We start from the raw sequence: 27,742 nt of genomic DNA, 5'->3' as shown, positions 1-27,742 counted from the left end.
TAAAGAGCGTCATGGCAGAAGTCAATTTATCTCTAATTTTACCTCAAATTTTTATTTTAAAATAAATGAAACCATTTGGTTAATAAACTCATTTTTATTTGTCAGCATTTTCTGAACTCCTGCACTCTGTGGAATATATTTCTATAACCGCCCCTATTGTTTTAAAACATGAATAAATCATTTGCAGATTTTCATGAAAATCCAAGTAAAATTAAAAATGAATTGACTTGTTCATGAAAACCATGATTACTCAAATTATACCTGGATTTCAGTGAGCATAAACGAATTATGGAATTCTAGCCTGTCTTTCATTTTTAAATCCAGGGTTGATAAATTTTTCTAGGCATTTAAATTCCTTCATTAAACTGATTATGACTAGTGTTTACTACATTCAGTTTCTATCTGTGCTAGCTGTTGGGAATACCAAAATGAAGGTGATTTAGCTATAGTAGGAGTACTGTGGGAGAGCAAAGCACAGAGGAGGTGGACTCAGCACAACCTGGAAATTTTGGGTGTCTTCCAAGCTCCAGAGTCATGGACCCAGCTGCCTACTCAAAATTCTACCTGAACACATCGTCCTTCAGACTGTGTGTCTTCTTCAGTGTCTTCTATTTTGGAGATTGGCATTAATATCCATCCACTTGCACAAGCTAGAAACTTGGGCATAACTTCTCATTCTTCCCCCCCTCAGCCAAAGTCTAGTCAATTACCACTCTCTGATGATTCTGTATCTTAAACCATCTCACATCTCTGCCAGCACCACAGGTCACACTTCTGTCACCCCTTGCTTGGACTTCTAAAGTAGTCTTCAAGCTGCTTTCACTGTATCTACTCTTACCCCTCCTATTCTCTGCACCCTCACAACTCAGCACACTTGTCATTTTGTCTTCAACATCTGTCTTCCTAGCTAGACTAAGAAGATCCATGAGGGGAAGAGCCATGTAGATCTTTTGACGTGGTAGTACCAATAGCTTGCGTGTTACTTGGTACAAAGTGGTATGAATTAAATATATGTTCAATGAATAAACGAAAGGTTGACGGACAAGGGACAACACACACATAAAATAGAGTAAGGAAAAAAAAGAATGTGAACAAAGACTGTGGAAAGCTCAATAGCACAATGTGTTCAGTGAACCACAAGTAGTTCAGCTGTACTTAATTTTAATATACATGCACGGCAAATAATCCTTTTTAGAGGTAAGTAGGATGAATTCATGAACTTTAAGCACAGGCATTGGCCTAAATCATTTTAAATATGGAGGCAGTAACACAGTCATATTTGCATTTTTGATAAATGCAACAGAGGGGAGAATGATTTAAAGGTATTTTAATTAGAATGCTTTTAATTGCAAATTCAGCTAGAATAAGCTTAAGTAAAAAGAGATTTATTACAAGGATATTGGAATTTCTCATGGAAGTCAATCATAGCTAAATGGCTGCGCTATAAGAATTTTCTGAAACCTGGATTGTATTCTGTTCATCTCTGTACATCAACTTTAAGGATATTACTTTGATCCACTAATATCAATTTCATCAGGTCATTTATCAGGAAAAGATACTGATAATGCATTTTAATAGTATAAAGAGAATCTGAATGAAGAGGACACTCTGACAAAATCATTCTGAAGAAGGTGATTTCTACAGGAGTACTCTAAGAGTTTTTAGAAGCCTGTCACAGCATTAAAGGAAGATCCTGTTCTGATAAAGAGCAGTTATCAGTGTTATCTTTTAGTAACTAAGCCTTACTAAAAGAAGAGACATGGGTTAGACAAAAGAACTAAAGACAGGCTTTATCTGCCTCACAGTTTTGCCTGGAACTAGCCCTAGTTAGGGAGATATCTGCGTTTCCTCTGAAGCCAATGGCAAGATGGAAAAAGAGGAAAGAGGGAAGAGGCTACGTCAAATCAGTTTTATACAGGAAAAACAGCTCCTGCAAAATTCTACTGCTTATATATTCAATAAATAATTCTTGTTAAATATGTATTTCAGTGATACGTTTCTGAGTTGCTATAACTGCTGCTGTCATAGACAATGTCAGAAGGTTTGGTTTGGTCTTTTTCACCCATTTTTTCCCCATCTGACTTGCTAGAGTAATCATTGTCACATGAGGCCTCCCATTTAGGCCAATTATGATTATTTCTTCCCAGTTTTAGAATCACAGTAAGCAATCAACATTTGAAAGATTAAGGAAAGTTACATAAATAAGCCTGAAAAAAAGGCTCATATATTTAGCTACTAGCCTGTTTTGCCAAATTTCAGTTAGAAAAATTCAGCCAAGAGAGTGCATTTGGCAGCTTGTATAGAGATTTCTCAAGAGGGCATCTAAATGAGATGTTGCAATTCTTGCTACATGTAGTTTATCATTAAACAAACGTGGTAAATGTTATTGCAAAAGCAGAGATAAAGTTTAATTTTTTTAAAAATGAAAGAATGAGCTGGTCTTAAACTCTGTATCAAAATTCGTGGAAAATAATCTGAGTGTGTCTTTTTGAATGAACTAATCAGAAGATGACTGAAATACAGTTGAATAAAAGGGATACAGAAGTATAAATACAGTATATTATCTTAAAGAAAAATTAAAACTGTAGCAATATGCTAATGTGTTACTTACCTCTCTGAGTTCTGGGGTTCTGAGTACTTTTTAAACTTTTTCACACTCATTTGGAGTTTCATTTCCAAATAATTTGCCATAGAACTAAAATACATTTTTAAATTAACTTGCACAGTAAACTAGGAATTCAGCCAAAGGGAACTGAAAATTTAGATTTATAGTAATCAGGAAGTTGATCCTTGAACCGGATAGAGTTGGCTCTTGGACAGGAAAGCTATCTCCTTGACCATATGGATTTCCACTGGCCTTATAGAAATACTTGTGTTTGATCCGGAATAGGTATCTTTTTCCAACTAGCTGGACTCTATTTTCTGAACCTAACACTCAATGATTTTCAATATAGATAGAAAATCTGACTAAACATGTAACTACCTAAATTGGTTTACTGAAATTTTGAGGGACTCTGCCCATGCAGGTAATCCTTGGTTACTGAGTTGATAATGAAGTTTTAAATCACTTATCTGTGAGACCCTGGACACAGAGCTGTCTTTAAACTCTTCCAGTGAGTTCCAATGGCCTCATTAGTTCCATTGACCTTCTCAGATATTATAAATTTGGAAAGCCAGTGGGAGAAAGTGGCAATAACTAGAATAAGAGTAATAGGTGACATTAATCCATGTTACTGTGTGATGGATGTTACCATGAGCCTGCACTCAGATTACCTTAATTAACCTCATAGCAATGTTGTGTCAAATGTACTGAGTTATCACCACATTGCATATGAGGAAAATGAAACTTAGAGGGGTAAAATAAATTTCCCAAGGTTACACAGCCATGAAAGCTGAGTAGGGATTTGATTTTAGAGCCTGTGTAACAACCCGTACCTGACCATTTCCTGAAAAGAGGGCTACTGCAAAAACCAGGAGTGGAACTCATCTAATTCTCTACCTGTGACTCTCTAGACAAGTCACAGAATTTACCCAGTGCTCAGTTCACTCTTCTGTAAAATGAAGATGTTGGATTTCATGTCCTACAGGGCCTCTCTGAGCTCTCAAATTACATGCCCATAAAATATACTAGTTGTAAACTATTAGTAGAAGGAGTTTTAAAATCACTGTAGGGAGTCCAAGATTTGCCACTAACTTTTTATGATTGGCAGTGGTGAGCCATTTAATCTCTCCAGTTATTTGCCTCACTTCAAAGGTTATTTTTAATATATATGTCAGTGCTCCACAAAGTGCAATATAGCATAGAAATACAAAGTACTATGCCATCATCTCAAATCAGATTACTTCATAGCATCAGAATTATGGATTTAAAATATTAGGTTGAATTGGCTTCTCACTCTTTTTCCCCTTTTACTTAGAACATCTGGTCTGCAATATTTTAAGGTAATGCTTATTTGTAGTAGATTTAAACAAAGAGAGGAAGAGAGGTAAAGAGACAATTTCCAATTTTCCACTTACATATGAGAAATATGGGGTGTCCAAAGAAGACACATAGCCCTATACAGGGGAAGAAGGTGTCCATTACTAACATATTAAGTAAACTTCAGTGAGGAACAGCAGTGGAAAATAATCTATATTCCTTGGCTCTTTTGCAGTTTGACAAAGTTAATGATTAAAATCTCCTAGATTTTCCACTACAGTATCCCCAGGGTGTCTATTTACCTTGATTGATATTATTTTATCTCTTTTGGGCCAAAGATAACAGCCCTTGCTTCTGTGTAGAGATTAATAATTGATTAATTCATTGTCAGGAATCTTTGTAAAAAGGAAACCAATTACTTTTGGCTACCACTTTTACATGGTCACCTACAGGAGACAGGAGGTGCTGCAAGACTCTGGTAGAAAAATGAAGAGGGTCCTGGTACTACTGCTTGCTGTGGCATTTGGACATGCTTTAGAGAGAGGTAAGATTTCTTTTGTTGTGACCATTTACAGGAATTCTTACTAGTTTAATTTTATATTATCACTTAAAAATGAAATAAAAAGTAAGAAACAGGAGAACTGGTGAATATGTTGGGGAGAGGAATAAGGACCAGAGAGGCATTAATCAGAGCTCCACAGTGCCATGTAATGTTGAACTGGAATCGACAAAAAAAATCAACACAAGAATCTTGTTAAAGAAAGTAAATGGAATGATATAATTTGTCAATTATCCCTCCCTCCTTTGTTGATAAGCACGATCTAAAGAGAATGATTCAAAATTAGACATTTGCTAATTGTTACAAGATAATGCAAATAAAGACTGTGATCCACCATTAAGCATTCAGACTTCAAATATTTATTACCTTTGAGAGTGTAATATACCATGCCAATGATGAGTGATGTCAACTTAGAGATTTCTTTGATCCCCTTGGAGGAATCCTATACATGCAATATTTGAAAATGCATTGTATTTTTTAAAATATCCCTCACATAAAATTTTTCTGTAGCTATGAAACACAACCACAAATAAGATAATTGAGTTATATTTTTCATTGAAATTATTCTTCAGATGGTATATTTATCTTTGGGCAATGTTTAAAAACTTTTTTACATGATGCAAATTGAGATTATGTGAAATATACAACTTTATGAATTCTACAGCTGGGAAACTTTTCATCATTAGCTTCAATTTACTTTTCTGGCTGATTCTTTAATGTTCACAAGGGACATCTGCATTTATCCTGCTTTGCAAAATTAAGATTTTCATTTAGTGCTGTCAGTTAACAGCCTCACCTAATTTGTACACTATTATTCATATTAGTAATGTATTTTACCAGTGGAATAAAATGTGTGTTCCCAAGAATTATCAGTTATTAACTGTGACATGAATAACCTTACTCTTGACTTTTTATTCTTCTTCTTACATTTACTTTTTCTTGATCTTACATTCATCATTCAAATTAATTTAACTCGTCTTACCCATCAATTCTTAAGTAAGCTATGTGTCCTTAGGTAAGACTACAAAGTCTTTCCCAGACAGCAGAGGGTATAAAAAAGCAACATAAATTGTGTCCCTTATAAGACCTCTGAATAGGCCATGTTCCAAGAAATCCCTTTAAGTCTTATTCTTTTGGCCAAGGATTTGCTGGGGCAGATCTGATCCTGAAAAATCCTATTGAAGCAGATTCAGATCAGGATCTTCAGACACAGAAGGTCCAATAATGGCTAGGGATTGGAATTATATGTGGAGGCCATAACCTGGAGCATGAATCACCATCTTAGACTGCTGACTCAATAGGTGTGCATTGGCTTCACCTCAGAGAATGATAGTGTCCTTTGGAGAATAACAGAGCATTCTGCAATCTCTATTTCAACATTCTCAGCAGTCCTCAGATTCTGATGAAATGGATGCTAAAAACCTCCAGTCAGTCCCCTTGAAGATCTAAACTTCATTCTTATAACCCACATGCCATACGCCAGATGATATCTTGAGACACACATAATACACTTGTAAGCATTAACATTCAATATATGGGGAGAGTAGTCCTGATCTATCAATTCTCTATTCTCTAATACCTGAGCATGACCCAAAGACCAAGTCAGCAGTTTACTTAGAAGCTAGCTGTGTTCTCTCCTGGCAGGAAGTTACAAAGTGTAGAGATTAAGGGAGTTCTGAGGACTCTTAGGTTCTGAGTAGCCTTGTATTGTGGGGGATTGGTTTGGATTGCAGTTTTCTCTGCCTGTTACAGTTCTAGAGAGCTGACCACCCGCAGCATTTATTTAAATACCTGCTTCAAAATATATTACACTCAAGACTTACCTTGAAAAGAAGTTTCTGTGGCCAAACATATTTAAGAAATGAGCCATACTTTATTCCTTCTTGGTGGTTTCACAATCGATGTCTTTGTTGTCCTAAAGGTTCTGAGAAACACCACAGGAAAGAAATCTTATCTAACTCAGAGTGTCTAAACATATTGACTCTTTTCTACAATGTCTATACTTGTGGAACTACTCTTTGGAAACCTTGGGTCTAAAATGGATACTGTTACAGATGAACCTTTACTGGACAGGTTCCAGTTAAGCCAGCCCTCTCCTATCAAACAGCATTGGGAATCTTGTTCCCAAGCCACTGGGTACATCTTAGAGAAAACAGCTTACCAAATCTGCTAAATCTGGATAGTGTCATAAGAAAATGTCCACTTTTGCTACCCTATCAGAAGCAACAAGGCAGTATTTGCCAGTTGCCTACAAGTAGCTTCTTCCCCTAGGACTGAAATGGATGGAATACTAATATACAATATATCTTTCCCTCTTCCCTTCCAAAGAAACCAAGTAACAAAGACTGGTGACACAGCTATAAAATTATTTTTTTTAACTTGCAGATAGAGAAGTTACCTTTAACGACCAGGAAACATTTATAAAAATTGATTTTTAAAATTAAACTACACCAAAAAAAATCTCAGTTTTAAGTTACACACTCTGTTAACAGAGCACTAAAAAGATTTTTTGCATTTTTTTTCTTTTTTTTTATTCAAGTTTTCTTTTTTATTATTATTGTATTTTAAATTCTAGGGTACATGTGCACAATGTGCAGGTTTGATACATAGGTATACATGTGCCATGTTGGTTTGCTGCACCCATTAACTCGTCATTTAGCATTAGGTATATCTCCTCATGCTATCCCTCCCTCTGCTCCCCACCCCACGACAGGCCCCAGGCTATGATGTTCCCCACCCTGTAACCAAGTGTTCTCATTGTTCAACTCCCACCTATGAGTGAGAACACGCGATGTTTGGTTTTCTGTCCTTGTGATAGTTTGCTTAGAATTATCATTTCCAGCTTCACCTATGTCCCTGCAAAGGACATGAACTCATCCTTTTTATGGCTGCATAGTATTCCATGGTGTATATGTGCCACATTTTCTTAATCTGGTCTATCATTGATGGACATTTGGGTTGGTTCCAAGTCTTTGCTATTGTGAATAGTGCCACAATAAACATACATGTGCATGTGTCTTTATAGCAGCATGATTTATAGTCCTTTGGGTATATACCCAGTAATGGGATGGCTGAGTCAAATGGTATTTCTAGTTCTAGATCCTTGAGGAATCGTCACACTGTCTTGCACAATGGTTGAACTAGTTTACACTCCTACCAACAGTGTAAAAGTGTTCCTATGTCTCCAAATCCTCTCCAGCATCTGTTGTTTCCTGACTTTTTAATCATCACCATTCTAACTGGTGTGAGATGGGTATCTCATTGTGGTTTTGATTTGCATTTCTCTGATAACCAGTGATGATGAGCATTCTTTCACATGTCTGTTGGCTGCATAAATGTCTTCTTTTGAGAAGTGTCTGTTCATATCCTTTGCCCACTTTTTGATGGGGTTGCTTTTTTCTTATAAATTTGTTTAAGTTCTTTGTAGATTCTGGATATTAGCCCTTTGTCAGAGGAGTAGGTTGCAAAAATTTTCTCCCATTCTGTAGGTTGCCTGTTCACTCTGATGGTAGTTTCTTTTGCCGTGCCGAAGCTCTTTAGTTTAATTAGATCCCATTTGTCAATTTTGGCTTTTGTTGCCATTGCTTTTGGTGTTTTAGACATGAAGTCCTTGCCCATGCCTATGTCCTGAATGGTATTGCTTAGCTTTTCTTATAGGGTTTTTGTGGTTTTAGGTCTAACATTTAAGCCTTTAATCCATCTTGAATTAATTTTTGTGTAAGATGTAAGGAAGGGATCCAGTTTCAGCTTTCTACATATGGCTAGCCAGTTTTCCCAGCACCATTTATTAAATAGGGAATTCTTTCTCCATTTCTTGTTTTTGTCAGGTTTGTCAAAGATCAGAGGGTTGTGACACAGCTACAAATTTATTAAGGTAATCATGCCAACAGGAAATAAACCACTGTAGTTGATAAGAGTGTTGGCAAAAACAGGTTTTTATAATGAACATTTTCCTTTTTGCTTTAAGCATTTCATTCATAGCATATTTTTTTTTTTATTAAACATGATGTAAAACTGCAAGAAGAAAGTTCCCTTTGGGTTGGTGGGTGAGCTACACTTTTCCTTCTCTTCTTTCCCTGTCAAAACAGCCCTACACAAGGGCTGATGTCATAGAGCTCTCATCATTGAGAGCAATATTAACCTCCCTGAAAATCAATAGCAATGTTTCATCTTATTGATATCAGGTGCAATGCCACATATGCAGTCACCATTATGTAATATAAGGATAAGTGTGCACACTCTATAAAACACCACCAGCTTAATCTATTTAGGATAGGAGAAAATGAAGAAATCTCTAAAAGGAATTGATGATGCCCTTCCCCAATATTTTTGGTCATCTAACTTCTTCATTCTACCCATTGCTTCCTCTCTCTTTCTCTCTCTCCTATTTTTCTCATTCGTTCTGATCTGACCACACTGGCCTCCACATTATCTCACACTCTAAGTCCTTTGCACCCCAGGGCTTTGCATTAGCTCTTCTCTATTCCTAGAACATTGATTGTCCAGATATTCTCATAGCTCCCTTCCTCACCTTCTTCAGGCATCTACTCCAAGTCTATTTATAGAGGGGGCTTCTCTAGCCAACCTACCACAAATAACACCTACCAGTTCATTATCTTCTATCCCCTTACTTGGATTTGTTTTTTCTTCTTAGCACCTAGTACCTTGCCTTATCACTGGTTGTTCATTTGCTTATTGTAACAAATGTAGAATGTAAGCTTTGTGAAACTAAGAACTTTTGTTATTTCCTGTAATTCCCAGTTATAGAACACTACTTGGCATTTAGTAGGTGTTCAATAAATTTTTGTGTAATATTACAAAATTGGGATTTTGTATACTTACGTCTACCATCAGACTCAGGTTCCGTAAAGATTGGTGGCTTTAGAGTTTTCTTTCATATAATGCCATGCTCCCAGGAGATAGCTGATGTGTCTGTGTGTGTCTGTGTGTGTGTGTGTGTGTGTGTGTGTGTAGATAGATATGTACATATATATATATATACTCATATGTATAACAATGATCATGAAATAATTGGATTTAGCTAATAACAATAATAACTGACAGCAACATTCTGTTTCCTGAGGATACAATCATCTTCATTTTACAAACGAGAAAACTGAGGAAGAACAGAGAGGATAAGCAACTTGCCAGCAGTCTCACTATTACCCAGGATAGCAGGAATTCAAATCCAGGTGGTCTGTATCCAAAGCCTCTATCTTAAATCATGATAAAATACAGCCTCCTATGGATGTTTTCTTTGGCCCTCATGGTTTGGGCCAACAAAGTTTCTTTAAGTCTGTCTTTAAAGTCTCATTTAACTTGTCAACATTTCAAAACTTGGAGATTCTCCATAAAAATGTAGATTTCTAGCTTCTCTGGAAACACAGGAAGGTGTGGTAATAACGGCCAAATTTTCACATGGCAATGATGAACTGGAGCTGAATTGTGACTCCACCTTTTGGACTAAACCCTCAGTTTTCACCACTGGGCATTTAATGCTTTCTTACCTTGGATCAAATGTAAGTTGTGTGGTTCCTAGATCTTATGAGCATTTGGGTTTGCTAACCTGGCTGTCATGGTAAAATAGTAACTTGAGGTCTACCACTACCTAAAGAAAATAATATTAACAAATGATCGTATCTTTACATTTAAAATAGGCAAAATAATTAGTTACCAGCCATTTTTATTCTCTATAAATGAAATCACGTATGAATTGTTTAAATACGTTTACATTTAACACATTGTGTTTTTCATCCTAGAGAAGTGAAACTTACATAACTTTTTTTGAAAGCTGATTTAGAAAGATTTATTGGAGTATACAAAGAGTGTTATGTAGTTATATATGTCTTCCACATTCACATCTGCTGATGCAGCTGAATTCCTATGTAGGTTTTATTTTGTTTTTTTTTTATATATAAACTTTAAGTTCTGGGATACATGTGCAGAACCTGCAGGTATACATGTTCCATGTTGGTTTGCTGCACCCATCAACCCACCATCTACAGTAGGTGTTTCTCCTAATGCTATTCCTCCCCTAGCCCCCAACCCCCTGACAGGCCCCAGTGTTTGATGTTCCCCTCCCTGTGTCCATGTGTTCTCATTGTTCAACTCCCACTTATGAGTGAGAATATTTTTATATGGAAATAACTGATTTTGTTATCTATTAAAAAATACAATAGCAAGAGCACAGTCTTAGAATAACATATTTCAGTCTTCAAATTTTACTACATGAAAGTAAATGTGTTATTTTGATATTGTCAGTTCTGTTGCAAATATTAGGTAATAATTGGTTTTAAAATGAAAACACTTTTATTTGACAAATACATACTAGATTCTTTTTTTTTTTTTTTTTTGAGACGGAATCTTGCTCTGTCGCCCAGGCTGGAGTGCAGTGGCGCAATCTCGGCTCACTGCAAGCTCCACCTTCCGGGTTCACGCCATTCTCCTGCCTCAGCCTCTCCGAGTAGCTGGGACTACTGGCACCTGCCACCACGCCCGGCTAATTTTTTGTATTTTTAGTAGAGACGGGGTTTCACCGTGGTCTCGATCTCCTGACCTCGTGGTCCGCCCGCCTCGGCCTCCCAAAGTGCTGGGATTACAAGAGTGAGCCACCGTGCCCGGCCTACATACTAGATTTTTAAAAATATAAATAACAAAATACATCGTTGGATTGTTGACTAGGCTAACACTGAAGTGAGTGTTCCTTTTAAGTTTTCTTAGCAAATATGTCTAAGGAATTATATCCTGGTGACAACTGGAAGGTAATATCTAGTATATATCCTGTAGAAAACATTGGCATTCCGTTTTCCATCTACATGATACTGCAAAGCTCATTATTAATTTGTTTAAAAGGCTCTCTTTAGCCTTACTAAGACAAATGAAGTGCTATAAAAGCACTTAAAGCAATGTATATCACAATGGTTAACACAAAATAGCACTGAGTACTTGATAGTGAAATTTCCCATTTAAATTACAGTTCTTACAAGTGTCCAATAATAAGCCTTCAGTTTCTTACTGGGATTTAATAAGAAAATTAGAAAATTATATTCCATTCATGAAAAAAAATCTTACTAACACATCACTATAGCAGACAAGCACCATAAAACTCTTTTGGCCATACTAAAAATTAATATACAAATATCTACTTTTCATAATTTTAAAAAGACAAATTACTAATCTTTGAAATAGAAATTTTCCTATACAAGATAATGCAATCTGTTGGACTTAAAATGCATTTAAATGGCTCAGGAGATCTTTCTGACAGAAACATGTGTGATGACAGACACATAAATAATGATACACGTCCAATATATCCTCTCCATTAGATTGCATAATTTGATTTCGGCTTATACAGTATAACTTCAGTAGTCATTTAGATGTGTATATTGATAGGAAACAGTGAAAGGAAATCACCCATGTACAGTGTTTTCTGGTTTAAAAGGTACTGTTTTTTAATTGGCAAATTATAATTATATACATTTCTGGGGCACAATGGAATAGTTTGATATCTATATATAATGGGGAATGATAAAATCATCAGTGAACTCCTCTACCATCTCACTGCTTATCATTTTTTCTGAGGCATTTGAAATTTACTCAAGTTATTTTGAAATATAAAATACATGATTAACTGTAGTCACCCTGACACAAAATAGATCTCAAAACATTCCTCCTGTCTAACTGAAATTTTGCACTATTTTCCCAGTAGCTCCTCATTCCCTCCTTCCTCTTCTCTCTGCAGCCTCTAGTAACCATCATTTTCCTCTTCTGTGAGTTCAACTTTTTCAGATTCCATATATGATATAATGCAGTATTTTTCTTTCTGTACCTGGCTTATTTTACTTAACATAATGTTCTCCAGGATCATCCATGTTGTCACAAATGACAGAATTTCCTTCCTTCTCTTTTTAAGGCTGAATAGTATTCAACTATGTAAATACATCACATTTTCTTTATCCATTAATCTGTTGATGGACACTTAGGTTGTTTCAGTATCTTGGTAGCTGTGAATAATGCTACAGTAAACATGGGAGGGCAGACATCCCTTCAACCTATTAATTTATATTTCTTTGCATATATAACCGGAAGTGGTATTGTTAAATCATATGGTAGTTCTATTTTTAGTTTCTTGAGAAACATCCATACTGTTTTCCATAATGGCTGTACTAATGTATATTTCCACCAGCAGTGGAAAAGAGTTCCCTTTTCTCCACATTCTTGCCAATACTTATCTTTCCTTTTTTTTTTGTTTTTGTTTTTTTTTGAGACGGAGTCTCGCTCTGTCGCCCAGGCTGGAGTGCAGTGGCGCAATCTCGGCTCACTGCAAGCTCCGCCTCCCGGGTTCACGCCATTCTCCTGCCTCAGCCTCTCCCAGTAGCTGGGACTACAGGCGCCCGCCACCACGCCCGGCTAATTTTTTTGTATTTTTAGTAGAGACGGGGTTTCACCGTGGTCTCGATCTCCTGACCTCGTGATCTGCCTGCCTCGGCCTCCCAAAGTGCTGGGATTACAAGCGTGAGCCACCGCGCCCGGCCTTATCTTTCAATCTTTCTGGCAATAGCCATTCTAACAGGTGTGAGGTGATATCTCATTGTGGTTTTAATTTGCATCTCCTTAATGATTCCTGATGCTGAACATTTTTTATAAACCTGTTGGCCATTTGTATGTTTTCTTCTGAGAAATGTCTGTTTGGGTTCTTTGCTAATGTTTTAAATAGGTTATTGGTTTTCTTGTTATTGAGTTGAGTTCCTTACACATTTTGTATATTAACCTGTTATCTGATATGTGGTTTGCAAATATTTTCTCCTACTCTGTGGGTTGTCTCTTCACTTTGTTAGTTTCTCCTTTGCTGTGCAGTAGCCTTTTAGTATGATGCAATCCCATTTGTCTATTTTTGCTTTTGTTGCCTGTGATTTCAGAGTCATGTCCAAAAAACTCATTGCCTAGACCAACATCATGGAGCTTTTCCCCTATCTTTTCTTGTATTAGTTTAACAGCTTCAGGTCTTACATTTAAGCCTTTAATCCATTTTGAGTTGATGTTTTCTCAAGTTTTAATTGAGATAGATCATATGTGGCTAGCCAGGGTGGCAGAATTGCCACCACTTACTGTTCATATCACCTTATCAAAGGAGTGCCATGTGGAACTATGACTGTGCCATCCCTTGTTGAATGAGACTTTCTTCAGATTTTATAATACTTGCTTAATGAAGTGACTTTTATGGGAATGTCCAGAATTGTGCCAGGCATCCAGAACCTAAAATTTTAGACATGATCTTTGCCCCGAAAGAACTTTCATGGAAAATAAAGACAATTTTGCTTAAAGGAAATATTAGTATATGCCTCCTTTATAAGACCTATTAGCAAACGTCTAGTGAATATTACTTCAAGTCTCTGTCACTACTAAGACCAAAGCGCCTGAGTCTTTCAACCAATCTGCTTACCTTTCTGTTTTCCTGTGCCAGACCCTGCAAGCTTTTTTATTTTTTTAAAAAAAGGGGGTGGGGGGAGAAAATGAAGAATAAGAATGACTTTTTTCCAGGACTGACAGTCATAGATAAAGATTTTTAGACAGGCATGAATAATAATGAATCTTTTGATACCGTAAAAAGAATAGCACTAAATTTCAATAGAGCAATTCTCTAACTCATGGACAAAATGTGCTCAAAAAGTTATATGTTATTTAGAAGTTAAAGTACAATTTTTCATAGAAATAATTTAAATAGGAGATGTTCTTAAAATGATGCATAAAAATAGGTAGTAAACATGGGATGTAAACTGTGATAACCACAAACCTCACAAAATTTTTGTGAAGATTAAAGCAGGTAATATATGTCAAATATTTAGAACAGTATCACCAAATTGTTGGCACTCAAATTTTAACTGTTATCATGATATTATTATTATTATTTATACTTATATTGCTGTAGAACCTAAGTGCTTCAATGTATTCTAAGCTTCCAAATTAAATGCAGGGGATATCACCTTTACCCATCCCAAAAGTGGAAGACAGAAACCTCCCCCTCTATCTTTACCCCTACAAAAGCAATTACAGATGAGGAGGTAACCAACCCACAAAAGGAAAGAGAGGTGGGATGGGATGCATGGAGGAAAAAATGCTTCCTCTGGGACTTTGGTGAGTCACAAAGGACAGGCTACCACCCAAGGTGAACGCAAGGACATTAGTCTGAGTGAGTCTGTGATGCTGTCTCCTATTGCAGTTGCAGTTTCTGAGTAATTAACCCATTGACTATATATCTTTTGCTGTTTTCATTTGTGTTTGAATTTTCAAAGTCTGAAAGGACGCTCAATTTGTTCCACCGATATCATCCTAAGAGGTACAGTTAACTTTTAGATTAGTTTATCTATAGATGTCATGTGGGTCTCTGGGTTTAGTATTAAAAGGGTTGAATTTCTTTTCATTGACTCAAGCTCAAACTTTTTCATTGGCAATATTTTTAGTGATACAGAAATCTCTTATAACCAGATCAGCTTCCTAAACCAGCTCAATAATGTTTACTATTTAAGTCAATTCACTACTGTGAGATCAAAAATATCATGCCTGACTAGTTTGAATAAACACTGCAAACCATATTCTTAAAAGGTAAATTTATTTTAAAAAATACTAACAAATATACTGAACTTTTCTGACATGGATGAGTCTGTCAGTACAGAATAGAAATAAAAATGCCAAAGAAATGAAATTGTGAAAATATGAAATGCCCAACAGAGCTGTTAAAGCCCATGATTCTCCAGAACACAATAGGAAAACAGCAACTTGAGATAGTTCCTAGCATCCTGTAGGAGCACATATTTATGTCAATGTTATTTAGGATCCATTAATGTTCTTGGTATACAAATAACTGTTCTAGGGAGCCAAATTAGGTTTTAGTGAGAGACTAGTAATAGTGAAGGCTCCAAATACCTACTTTAATAAACTTCATAACAAGACAGTATCTTATTAGCTATCCCCATTACAACGAAAGTTACATGAGGGCAAGGATGTGTCTATTTTGGGCTCCATTTTATGCTCAAATTCAGTATTGAACCCAATGCTTGGCACAAAGTAAGCCTCAAAAAATATCTGTTACATGTATGAATGAATATTGTCAACTCTGTTGGTAGAGGTAAGGTGCCTGAAGCAGCAAAGATTTCCTGAAAATAAATCACACTGGCTTTCAAAAGTTCAGAATTAAACAAGACTTACCAGAATGTTTCACAATATAGATAAAAAGTAGAACATGCTATCGCAGAAAGCAAAAACTCTGTTAGTGGAATTTGTAAACACTTAGTACTGTGGGGGGTCACTTCATGTGAAAGTGATTTCATCAGAGTCACTAAGATTATGCCAATATTTACTAGGGCCATATCAAAGTCCAAATCACCTTCTTTATTACAAAATGGTACATTTGAAAACAGAGCATATAATTTACAGTTTCATTTGAGACAGGATTTAACTATATGAATTGGAGTGAGCTCAACTGGTTTTACACCAAAAACATTTATTAAGCAGTATTCCATGGAATGGGGAATCAATTAGTAATAATCACATTGCAAATTAACTTTAGTATTTATTTGCTGTATTTGCAAATTGAGACAAGGATTGACATACATTGGCTTTGTCTTGTAAGCTAGATATCTTCTCTTCGGGCAAATGAATTTATAAAATTATTTTATCAGAAGTACATTTTGGGTAGCTCACCTGAAAGATAATGGTGCAACAGCTTCCTCTACAGGTTATTTTTATATTTTAATTCTGAGCTTTCTCAATATCCCTCTTGAGCTTCCTCCCTTGTTTCCTGTTATGCCCAACGCTGAATGTTCCAGCAAAAAATAGTTTCAAAACCACTTTAAGCCTTATTCAGTCCATCTAGTTTACCACTTTTCTCTCATCAGTTTGCATTCTAACTAAAGCAGTATATAATGCCCATGAATTCTAAAGTGCTGTGTGCAAACACAAATAGTTAATTAAATTCAAACTATTTAATGGGATAACATGCGGTGCCCATTTACACTACCTTCACATGCACACTCACATTCCCATAATATAAGTAAAACTTTACATTTTTAGTGAAATGAGAAATCAGAATCTGGAAGGTTAGAAACAAAATATTTCTCAAAATGTTCGTCGGGGGTACCCCATTTGAATACAGGATTTCACTTTGCATGTTATTGAATGGTCACAAGAGAAGTACTAATAAAAATAACCTCTTCCATTTGTAGGGAGGAATTTAAACAAACTTAGCTCCTATTTATTATAAGGAAAAGAAGTTCTTATTAGGGCTATTTTGTGTATGTCTTAAAACACAGTAAGCCTTGGGAAAAAATATTCCTTATAATCTCTCGCTATGTTTAAAAGAGACTAGTTTATAATCCCCAGCAAGTGATCTTACAGATGACGAGGATACATTGTACTAAATTCAGGGATCTTTACAATATATGGTATTTAAATCTATTTTGATATTTACAATGATAAAACAAACTCACCTCTTCAAAAGGCTGCTTTCATTTCAGTTATAAAATAGCCACAGTTGGAATAAAGATTTCTTACTAGAATCTACTGCCATATAACTGCCAGCCATTTCTCCTAGCTCTGCTTTAGGAGCAAACTAAAACAACTTTTGACATCGTAAGTACAGCTCATCACCACATGAGGACAGTTCTAGCCCTAATTCTTCTCTGTGTTCTAGTCTTCAATTCTATAGAATACCATTAATGATTAATAGAAGTTTTCTGCCTTGCTTAACCTTTTGAACCTGTCACAATATCCAGCCTTGTAAACTAATCAATACATTTCAGAAAATGTACGAGATGTGAAGGTTCTCAGACATAACACAGGTTTGTTGCAAGTGGCTTTTTTGGTTCCACTGACAATTAGCTTTATCAACTCTACTGCCTTGTCCTAGTTGCCAGAATAACATCAGATTCAGGATTCAGGTATGTGAGTTCTTTTCCACCTTCTATGTGGTTTTGAGGGTGTTTGAGTAGGTCTCTTGTTAAAAAGTGCTGCTGAAGAATGTCTTTTTCTCACAATTATCAAATCTGACTTTTCTCACCTCAAAAATATTTTGGGGAGGTATCCATCCAAAAAAGTACATGCTGCGACTGCTTCCTCTACAGGCAATCTGACTTTAAACAGGTGACATTAATCTGATGAGTCCTAAAGAGAATCTTAAAAAAAAAAAAAAATACAACCCTTTCAAGTCTGTATCTAATCACCACCACCTCCACTGCAAGCCATCAAATAGAAATTTCCACCCAGGCATATGTTTACACAGTCTTCCATAACATTGTAACTGTTAGAGAGAAAAGGAAATCTTTGGGATTAAAGCCTGACAGCAGTTACCATCATATCACCTGAGATGACTTTCCTAACATTTAAAGTGAGAAGGATAAATCACTAAAAGTTAAAGCCACTTAAAACAGAGTAGGCAATTTATATACTTCCTACATTTTTCTCCGAAGATATAACATCACAGGAGGGAAATTTCCTGGGCTTATTTGCATAAATGATGAGTCAGGTTAGGAGAACACTGACTGACTTTGATGTGTCCGCCCTATTACATATGTGATGGACATGTTGAACAAGAGGGTCTCATGATTAGTAACTAGCTCTTCCCTGTAGCGTGAATGAACTCAAGAGCAGGTACTGTGATTTTTCTTTTCCCTCTCAAATACCAATGTCATTTCATCATGAGAATGGCTAGTTACATTTAATAGTCAAAAATGTTTTAATTCGTTGAAAGTTGAAGCTACTCCCCCATTCGGGCCTGTTTCAGTTCTGTTGCCTGTGGTGGGAAAGAGAGACACAGATACCTGCCTCTTGTCTCCTTTGCCTATTCTCTTTTCCTCCTTCCTCCTACTCTCTAGGCTGCTTCTAGCTCCTCCAGGGCTAACACAGGAAAGGAGAAGCTAGTAAGAGAGGTAGCAGCAGGAAAAACTCAACTCAATGGACAAAAAATTCAATGGGCAGCATGGTGAGCCAAGGTTGTCTCCTCTGGTTATGAAGATGTGCAAAGCTGCCATTTTCTCTTACTGTGTTCTTTGGTGATCTCTCTCCCTTGTTATTCCTGGAGATCTCTCATATGCAGCTGGCACCTTAAGACTCTCCTCTGGGCCCCTGGTTTTCAAATTGTCTACCTCCACACAGAGACCCAACTGTTGGCAGTCCACTGCTCTGTAGATAGCACTTTGTTGGGGGTGGAGCTAGGACTGGGGGAAATATACTTAAGACAATTCCTGGCCAGCTCACTCTCCTGCTTGAGCTACATCAGGTCTGTAGGTCACATGACAACTTCCCACCCAGTCCTCTGCTTTGTTCTCCAGGCCACTTAGCAAGCCCATCACCCTCTAGATTTCTCCAGCCTGAATCAGACAACTGTCCATTACACCCCAAATTCCAAGAGCTCCCTGTCAAGCGCTGAGTGGTTTCTTGAAGCCCTTGTCCCTATGTGAAAGTGAAAGGAAACACTTCCCACCATTCCTCAGACTCACCACACTAACGTTGTCCAAAATATTCTTTGCCTGATTTCCACCTTGTCCCCAGCTGAATTCCTAGCCGTCCCTTAGACAGCCAGGAGCCGAGAAGCAGAGCATGGGTGGCAGCACTAACTCTCCTGTACCTCCTTTAAAGTCCTGCATTAGTGGCGCCAGCCCCTCATCTTGGAGTGGAGACAGTCTCCACTTATTTGTTGTTCTGTTTTTCTTTTCAGGCCTCAGGTAAAACTGAGACAATAAAAGCAGGAAGGGAGGAAGCAGCGTGGGAAAGAGGGAAGGAAGGAGAAAAATTCTCATTTGGGTATCATTATAAAGATAGGACCTAACAGCTGCCATATCAATAGCTTCTGACTCACTAGTTGACATGTATCATTTGACTCCCCTACGTTCAGTATTAGTTTACTCTCTCCTTTTGTTCTGCTGGTGACTAAAATATAACAGAATGCCATAAAATTGTGGCCTGTAGTGACAGAAGGGCTAGAAAGGCCCCCAAAATATGAAATTGTATATAAACATTGAGAAAATACGATTTTCATTGTAGGCCACGTGGACTTTATACATGTACATGTAACATAATATTCATCAAAAGGGGAAACATACAAATTTTTCTATTTCTGCCTCCTAGGCCGGGATTATGAAAAGAATAAAGTCTGCAAGGAATTCTCCCATCTGGGAAAGGAGGACTTCACATCTCTGTAAGTGTGCAGTAGCCACTCACTCTCTTGGTGATTTGATCTTGAAAAAAACTGAGTGTGAGGTAACTTTGACTCAGTATGGAGGTTCATCCTTAATCCTTGCCAAGAGTAAGAGGACAGAGCCCCAGGCCCAATGTAGGCACAAGAGTCAAGCAAATTAAGGACATCCAGAGATTCCAGATGACCTCTTGTTACTACAGTCTAAGAATCTGTCACCAGTAAGTTTATGAATGAGTTCAAAGATAATACGTAAAGCATAGCTTTCTAAGGTCATTAAAATGCAATTGTACATTCTAGGAATCTGGGAAACCAAGGCAATGAGGTACAGAGCAAGTACATTTGGGGAGGCTTAAGAAGGACAGCACCAGACTGGTTTGATGGAAGCCCTAAGTTCAATTTCTGCTTTCCAAGATAAATTTGCCTAGAACAAAAACTGCTTTTTAAATTAAACCTCATTTTCTTCATTAGCCAAATAAAGAAGTAAATGTATACAATATTTCATTTAAACATTGAACAGTTTTCGTATCTTAATGTGCCAAAATGTAAAAGGAAAATTTCAGTTCTGGCCAGGCACGGTGGCTCATGCCTGTAATCCCAGCACTTTGGGAAGACAAGGAGGGCGGATCACAAGGTCAAGAGATCTAGACCATCCTGACCAACATGGTGAAACCCTGTCTCTACTAAAAATACAAAAATTAGCCAGGCATAGTGGTGCACACCTGTAGTCCCAGCTACTCGGGAGGCTGAGGCAGGAGAATCGCTTGAACCCGGGAGGTGGAGATTGCAGTGAGCTGAGATGACACCACTGCACTCCAGCCTGGGCGACAGAGCGAGACTCCATCTAAAAAAAAAAAAAAAGTTTCAGTTCTAATTGATATATTGTCTTATTTTCCCCTCAGGTCACTAGTCCTGTACAGTAGAAAATTTCCCAGTGGCACGTTTGAACAGGTCAGCCAGCTTGTGAAGGAAGTTGTCTCCTTGACCGAAGCCTGCTGTGTGGAAGGGGCTGACCCTGACTGCTATGACACCAGGGTAGGTTTCTGTGGCTGGCCATCTCTATGGCAGCCCAGAGAAGAAAGCCAAAATAGGCCTTTATACCATGTGTTGAAAAAATTTTAGATAGCCACTCCATTTACTCCTAGTTTGGGGGAAATATGAAGCCTGTTGTCTTTAGAGCCCGGTTTATTGTAACATAATGAATCAATATTACCCATTATTCCTACAAGGTTCAAATGAGAAAACTGGGTCATAGAGTAATTTAGTGATTTATTAAATATACATTGCTAGCAAGAGGCAGTTATAAAATATAAATCCAGATATGACTCTAAAACCTAAGTTTTATCATCATACATTTGATCTTCTCAAATATCAGCCCATGGATCATTATTCTAAGTGAAGTAACTCAGGAATGAAAACCCAAATATCGTATGTTCTCACTTATAAGTGGGAGCTAAGCTATGAGGATGCAAAGGCATAAGAAGGATACAATGGACTTTGGGAACTTGGAGAGAAGGGTGAAGGGGGCGAGGGATAAAAAACTATAGATTAGGTACACTGTGCACTTCTCCGGTGATAGGTACACCAAAATCTCAGAAATCACTCCTAAAGAACTTAGCCGTGTATCAAAAACAAAATAGTTTTGTTCCCCCAAAACTATTGAAATTATATATGTATATATATACATTTTACATATTATGTAAAATGTGTATATATATATATATATATATCAGCTCATGAACCTCTTGAAAGAATCCTAAAATGTTGTGTATAGCTTAAAAACCTGATCATAGCTTTATCCTCTTTTATCATCATGCCAGGACTGGTACCAAGTGCTCCAGAATAATTTAGTGTTGGTTTCAAATTTGGGAGGAGGATTCAAAAGTTGCCCTGTATGCACATAACTAAATTCTAGGTTTCTCCCCTATAGCACTTATGCAAAAATTAAAATGCTGAAATGACAGTGTTCAGACAGTAGCTGAAACGGGTTAAATCTAAGGAGTTTCAGCAATTTATTAATGCAGCCATCAGGCCTGATGCAAATGACATTTAGATGCATTTTGATAAAGGCTTTTACAGACAGATTTGTCTCACCGTTCAAGCCTTCAGCAGATATCATACAGAAACAATGCTCCAAAGATCTGATTAGAATAGACTCTACACAATGAATATTCTTACCCATTAATTGCTTTACCTGTCCCTTATCTATTTTTTCAGAATTTTATAATCCTTTTCTTCCACCAAGCTCATAAATATTTTTTATTTCAACCTGAACTTCTGTACCACCTTAAAATACGAAAGCATCAAATCATCGACATAACAGAGCACATTTTTATTTTATTTCATATTTTGGCTAATACATCCCTTGATCAGAGATATGATCTGTCTCTACAATCCTGGAACGTAAGAAAACAGATATAGCATTGATATTTTTTGCATGATATATTTCTCTTTCTCCTGCTTGTTCAAAACATTTTTGAAAAGTGTTTTGACATTTTGTCAACCTTTTTTTACTTGAAAGAAGATAACTTTAAAAACGCAAAAAGAAGGGTTGCCAGGGAAATGAATGGAAAGGAAAAAGATGGACTGAAAAGAGACATAGGATGAAAAAGAGAGAAAGAGTCTAATTTTTAACTTCTCCGAATCTGATGAAAGGATGGTATGGAAGACGGTGAGAAGTTAGTTTACAAAAGTGATTCATCATGTTGCCATCCTTCACTGGTAGAAAAGATTTTTAGAAATTTTACCTTAAAAAGATGACTAACTTATAAATTAAGTATAAGAATATCAAAGTATTGTTTCCCATATAAATCCCAAAGTAATTTTTTCCATGATGACTATTTCTATTCTTTTTTCCTCTATGGTGACTCTATTTTAGATTTTAATTTCAAATATGAAATTTTTCCACAAAGAATATTTTGATGCTACGATTGCTTTGACAGTACTTAGTCTGCTCACAGGTATCAGTGTATCATTGTTAAAGCAGTAAATGCGGGTGCATCAGTGATTTTCAACCTACACTGCACCTGCACATAAATCTTGGAGCTTGGGAAAATCAGATTTTCAGGCCCTATTTTTGACCTACTGAAACAGAATTTCTGTGTTGTGCAACCAAAGCATTTTATATTTTATGCACTCTATGATTAATTCTGATGCAAAAGCAGGTTCAAGAATCATTAGGTAAGAGAATGCAAATAATGTAGAAAGTTAAAGGAACCAGCAATCAAGAGTCTACTCATTTCATAAAGGGAGGGGAGGAGAGCTCATTTAATAAACAGAGGGAGGTCCTCCTCACTCTTATTGGGGCATTTGCAGCAGAAAGCAGGTAGGAGATGATGACAGAATAACCAGTGGAGCTTTTTCAAATGACCCTCTCATCCTCAGAGATGTTAATATCCCCATGGAGGAACACTAGGCTAGAGAATACAATTCTAATGGCTCTAATCAGATAAACACTGTCCATTTGTTATTCAAAGTTCTATTTTTGTTCTACTCTGAGGAGTCATTTATTAACATAAATAAGATCCTATACTTGCCAATAATCATACAACTTGTCATGTTAAAAAATCACCTCATGGAGCCTTTGGCATGAATACGTAGTTATAAATGAGAATTTTCTAATTATAGGCTAAGATATTATGTTAAATGGAGGTCTAAGAGCCTGGAAATTTACACATATATAAGAGTTTCCTTTTTCCTTCTCCTCCAGACCTCAGCACTGTCTGCCAAGTCCTGTGAAAGTAACTCTCCATTCCCCGTTCACCCAGGCACTGCTGAGTGCTGCACCAAAGAGGGCCTGGAAAGAAAGCTCTGCATGGCTGCTCTGAAGCACCAGCCACAGGAATTCCCTACCTACGTGGAACCCACAAATGATGAAATCTGTGAGGCGTTCAGGAAAGATCCAAAGGAATATGCTAATCAGTGAGTGCTTTCATCATAAATAGAACTTTAGGACCTAAAATATCAGAAATGACTCTAATCTAACCCCCTACTCTGTGGAAACACCTCTTCTACAGCAACCTGAACAAATTCTGATAACTTGACTGTCATCCGAGACAGTCCATCTTCCCTTTGGTGCTGAGTTTTGTGAATGCCTTTCTCAGAGATAAAATCAATTTTCCCAAACTCTTACTAACTCTAATCCTATTATCTGAACCAGAATCACTTGAGTATCCTGTCCACATGATATATTTTCAAATATTTGACAGCCCCTGTGGTGATTTCCCTGATGCTAAGGATCATTGCGCATGTCATATGATAGACGCAATTTTATTGCTGTACACATTTTAAATACTTAATTTCCAGTAAAGCATAAAAAATAAACAGCTTCTCTCTTCACTCCTATACATCCCAGAAACACGTGACGTGTACATGTAAATATGACATATCTACTACATCAAGTAAACATATAACCTTGAAATTTTTATTAACATGCATAAGGGGCCAGATTATACACTGATTCTTTATGTTAGTCTTGGAAGGTCACAAAAATGAACAAAACTGGGGGAAAATACATTTATTAAAGTAAGAAATATATACATATTCAAAAACCAAAAGCAATGTCATTCAAAGTGGTCATAAATTGTAAAAATTAGTAGGATTGCTCATTCCTGTCAATTTTCAAAGGGGACTTTGCCCAGAATTTCAGTCCCTTTTAGATCCATAAGGACATCTATTGCCAGAAATAGAAATTATTTCTTCCAACAAATAAGTAATCTATAGATAATAATTATCTAAAATAATAAACTGAGATAGATAAGGAAAAATAAATCTAGCAATTACATTCATTTTAATTAATTCAATTAGCAGATGAATTAACAAGAAGCTACCATGGGTGAGGCACCTGACTAGACATGAAGTGAATAGAGAAGGCCCCTCCTCTCACACAAACCACATAGAAATTTGTAAATCTATTTTTAATGAATATACTGATTAATAGTGGCCAGTATTATAACCTTCTCTCTAAATTCTTAGTGTTTTTTAGATATTAAAACTATAAATTAATGTAACATATATCCTTTCTCCATCAAAATACTTACTAAAAAGTAGGTTTTGGGGGCCAAGGATGCTGACTCACATCTGTAATCCTAGCACTTTGAGAGGATGAGGTGGGAAGATCACTTGAGCCCAGGAGTTCGAAACCAACCTGGGCCAATTAGTGAGACCTAATTTCTACAAGAAATTAGAAAATTAGATGAGCATGGTGGCATACACCTGTAGTCCCAGCTACTAAGAAAGCTGAAGCAGGAGGATCACTTGAGCCCAGGAGGTTGAGACTGCAGTGAGCTATGATTACAGCAGTGTACTCCAGCCTAGATGACAGGGCAAGATGCTGTCTCAAATAAAGAAGTAGATTTTGTTTATTCACAAATTTTTTGACCAATTCTATTTTTTCCTCCACAGATTTATGTGGGAATATTCCACTAATTATGGACAAGCTCCTCTGTCACTTTTAGTCAGTTACACCAAGAGTTATCTTTCTATGGTAGGGTCCTGCTGTACCTCTGCAAGCCCAACTGTATGCTTTTTGAAAGAGGTATGTCCCATTTTACTTATTATATGTTTACATTTTTTTCTTCTAATAGCATTCCTTTTAGATAATGGTAGAAATTGAGATTTTGCAATCAGTAAAAGTTTCTAAAATGCCTCCCTTGCATCTTCTTAATTGGAAAATAACTGTAATACCTCTGGAAATGTAATATCAATAAGTTCCTTTCATCAGTGTTCAGTTTCCTATTCATTAAAAAATCATGAAATTAATAGTCCCTATTTTTTCCATTTATACAGTATTCAATGAATCTTGACCATCTAATGAGATTCTTTCACTTGTTTTCTAGAGACTCCAGCTTAAACATTTATCACTTCTCACCACTCTGTCAAATAGAGTCTGCTCACAATATGCTGCTTATGGGGAGAAGAAATCAAGGCTCAGGTAAAGATTAAGTGCTATTGTCATATTTAGATGTTTGGTTCTGCACTGTCTATCCATAATATTAGGGTTTTTTTAAGAAGATGTCTATATTGAAAGGTATAAAATAGACTTTTCAGCTCCAATAATCTTCAATAATCTGGCCAAATTCTTGTTTTCTTTCTCTATACAGATTATGAAAAATAAGGAAAAAGTTTATGTCATAAAACATGAGATTTGCTTTTAATCAATCTTTTCCATATAGTTGACCACTAGAAAACATTCTTTCAGTGTTCATATTAGCATATGTTACAAATAAAAAAGCAAAACAAAAACAAAAACAAACAAAAAACCACAACCTTTTTGTTTATTACCTATTATTTGCCTTGCTCAATTTTTCTTGGAATGAGACATCTGAATTCTTACTTGTTGTATGAAGACTTGTGCTATACAGTATATATCTCTTGCCCTTCATTAATTTATTCTCATTAGTTATCTACCTTTGTATTAGTCTATTTTCACTCCGCTGATAAAGACATACCCATAACTGGGGAATTTACAAAAGCAAGAGGTTTAATTGGACTAACAGTTCCACATGGCTTGGGAGGCCTCACAATCATGGTGGAAGGCAAGGAGGAGCAAGTCACATCTTACATGGATGGCAGCAGGCAAAGAGAGAGCTTATGCAGAGAAACTCCTGTTTTTAAAATGATCAGATCTCATGAGACTCATTCACTATCATGAGAACAGCGCAGGAAAGACCCGCCCCAATAATTTATTCGCCTCCCACTGGGTTCTTCCGACGACATGTGGAAATTGTGGGAGTTATAATTCAAGATGAGATTTGTGTGGGGACACAGCCAAACCATATCATCCCACCCCTGGCACTTCCCAAATCTCATGTCCTCACATTTCAAAACTAATCATGCCTTCCCAACAGTCCCCGAAAGTCTTAACTCACTTCAGCATTAACTCAAAAGTCCACAGTACAATGTCTCATCTAAGACAAGGCAAGTCCCTTCTGCCTATGAGCCTGTAAAATCAAAAGCAAGCTAGTTACTTCCTAGATACAATGGGGGTACAGGCAGTGGGTAAATGCAGCCATTACAAGTGGGAAAAATTGGCCAAAATAAAGGGGCTACAGGCCCCATGCAACTTCAAAATCCAGTAGGGCAGTCAAATCTTAAAAGTCCAAAATGATCGCCTTTCACTCCATGTCTCATATCCAGCTCATGCTGATGCAACAGGCATATTCCCATGGTCTTGGGCAGCTCCACCTCTGTGGCTTTGCAGGGTACAGCCTCCCTCCCAGCTGCTTTCAAAGGCTGGCGTTGAGCATCTGTGGCTTTTCCAGGTGCACAGTGCAAGCTGTCAGTAGATCTACCATTCTGGGGTCTGGAGAATGGTGGCCTTCTTCTCATAGCTCCACAAGACAGTGCCCCAGTAGGACTCTATTTGGAGGCTCCACCCCCACATTTCCCTTCTGCACTGCCATAGCAGAGGTTCTCCATGAGAGCCCTGCCCCCACAGCAAACCTCTGCCTGGACATCTAAGTGTTTCCATCCATCCTCTGAAATCTAGGCGGAAGTTCCCAAACCCCAATTCTTGACTTCCGTGCACCTGCAGGCTCAACACCACATGAAAGCTGCCCAGGCTTGAGGCTTGTACCCTCTGAAGCCATGCCCCGAGCTCTACATTGGCCCCTTTCAGCCATGGCTGGAGCAGCTGGAATGCAGGGCACCAAATCCCTAGACTGCGCACAGCACGGGAACCCTGAGCCTGGTCCAAGAAACCACTTTTTCCTCCTAGGTCTCCAGGCCTGTGATGGGATGGGCTGCTGTGAAGACTTCTGACATGCCTTGGATACATTTTCCCCCATTGTATTGGGGATTAACATTCAGCTCCTTGATACTTATGCAAATTTCTATAGCCAGACTGAATTTCTCCTCAGAAAATGGGCTTTTCTTTTCTATCACATTGGCTGCAAATTTTATGAACTTTTATGCTCTGCTTCCCTTTTGAAACTGAATGCCTTTAACAGCACTCAATTCACCTTTTGAATGCTTTGCTGCTTAGAAATTCCTTCTGCCAGATATACTAAATCATTTTCCTCAAGTTCAAAGTTCCACAAATCTCCAGGGCCGGGGCAAAATATCACCAGTCTCTTTG

The 27,742-nt window shown here is 37.2% G+C and overlaps 1 protein-coding gene across 2 annotated transcripts in view; it reads left to right on the top strand.

Annotated features, from left to right (window-relative positions):
- Window positions 1-27,742, top strand: part of GC (GC vitamin D binding protein) — a 64,861-nt gene that overhangs the window by 16,545 nt on the left and 20,574 nt on the right. For both annotated transcript variants that reach the window (XM_003265721.2, XM_003265722.2), the window contains exons 2-7: window positions 4,372-4,463; window positions 19,599-19,668; window positions 20,568-20,700; window positions 23,375-23,586; window positions 25,069-25,201; window positions 25,503-25,597. In XM_003265721.2, coding sequence (XP_003265769.2) covers window positions 4,406-4,463; window positions 19,599-19,668; window positions 20,568-20,700; window positions 23,375-23,586; window positions 25,069-25,201; window positions 25,503-25,597 — 701 coding nt within the window. In that variant the 5' untranslated portion in view covers window positions 4,372-4,405. The remainder of the gene's footprint in view (window positions 1-4,371; window positions 4,464-19,598; window positions 19,669-20,567; window positions 20,701-23,374; window positions 23,587-25,068; window positions 25,202-25,502; window positions 25,598-27,742) is intronic.

Source organism: Nomascus leucogenys, chromosome 9 (assembly GCF_006542625.1).
Source record: "Nomascus leucogenys isolate Asia chromosome 9, Asia_NLE_v1, whole genome shotgun sequence".
In the NCBI taxonomy this organism is placed as follows: Eukaryota; Metazoa; Chordata; class Mammalia; order Primates; family Hylobatidae; genus Nomascus; species Nomascus leucogenys.
Note: the sequence above shows the minus strand (reverse complement) of the source record. Positions and strands in the feature narration are given on the sequence as shown.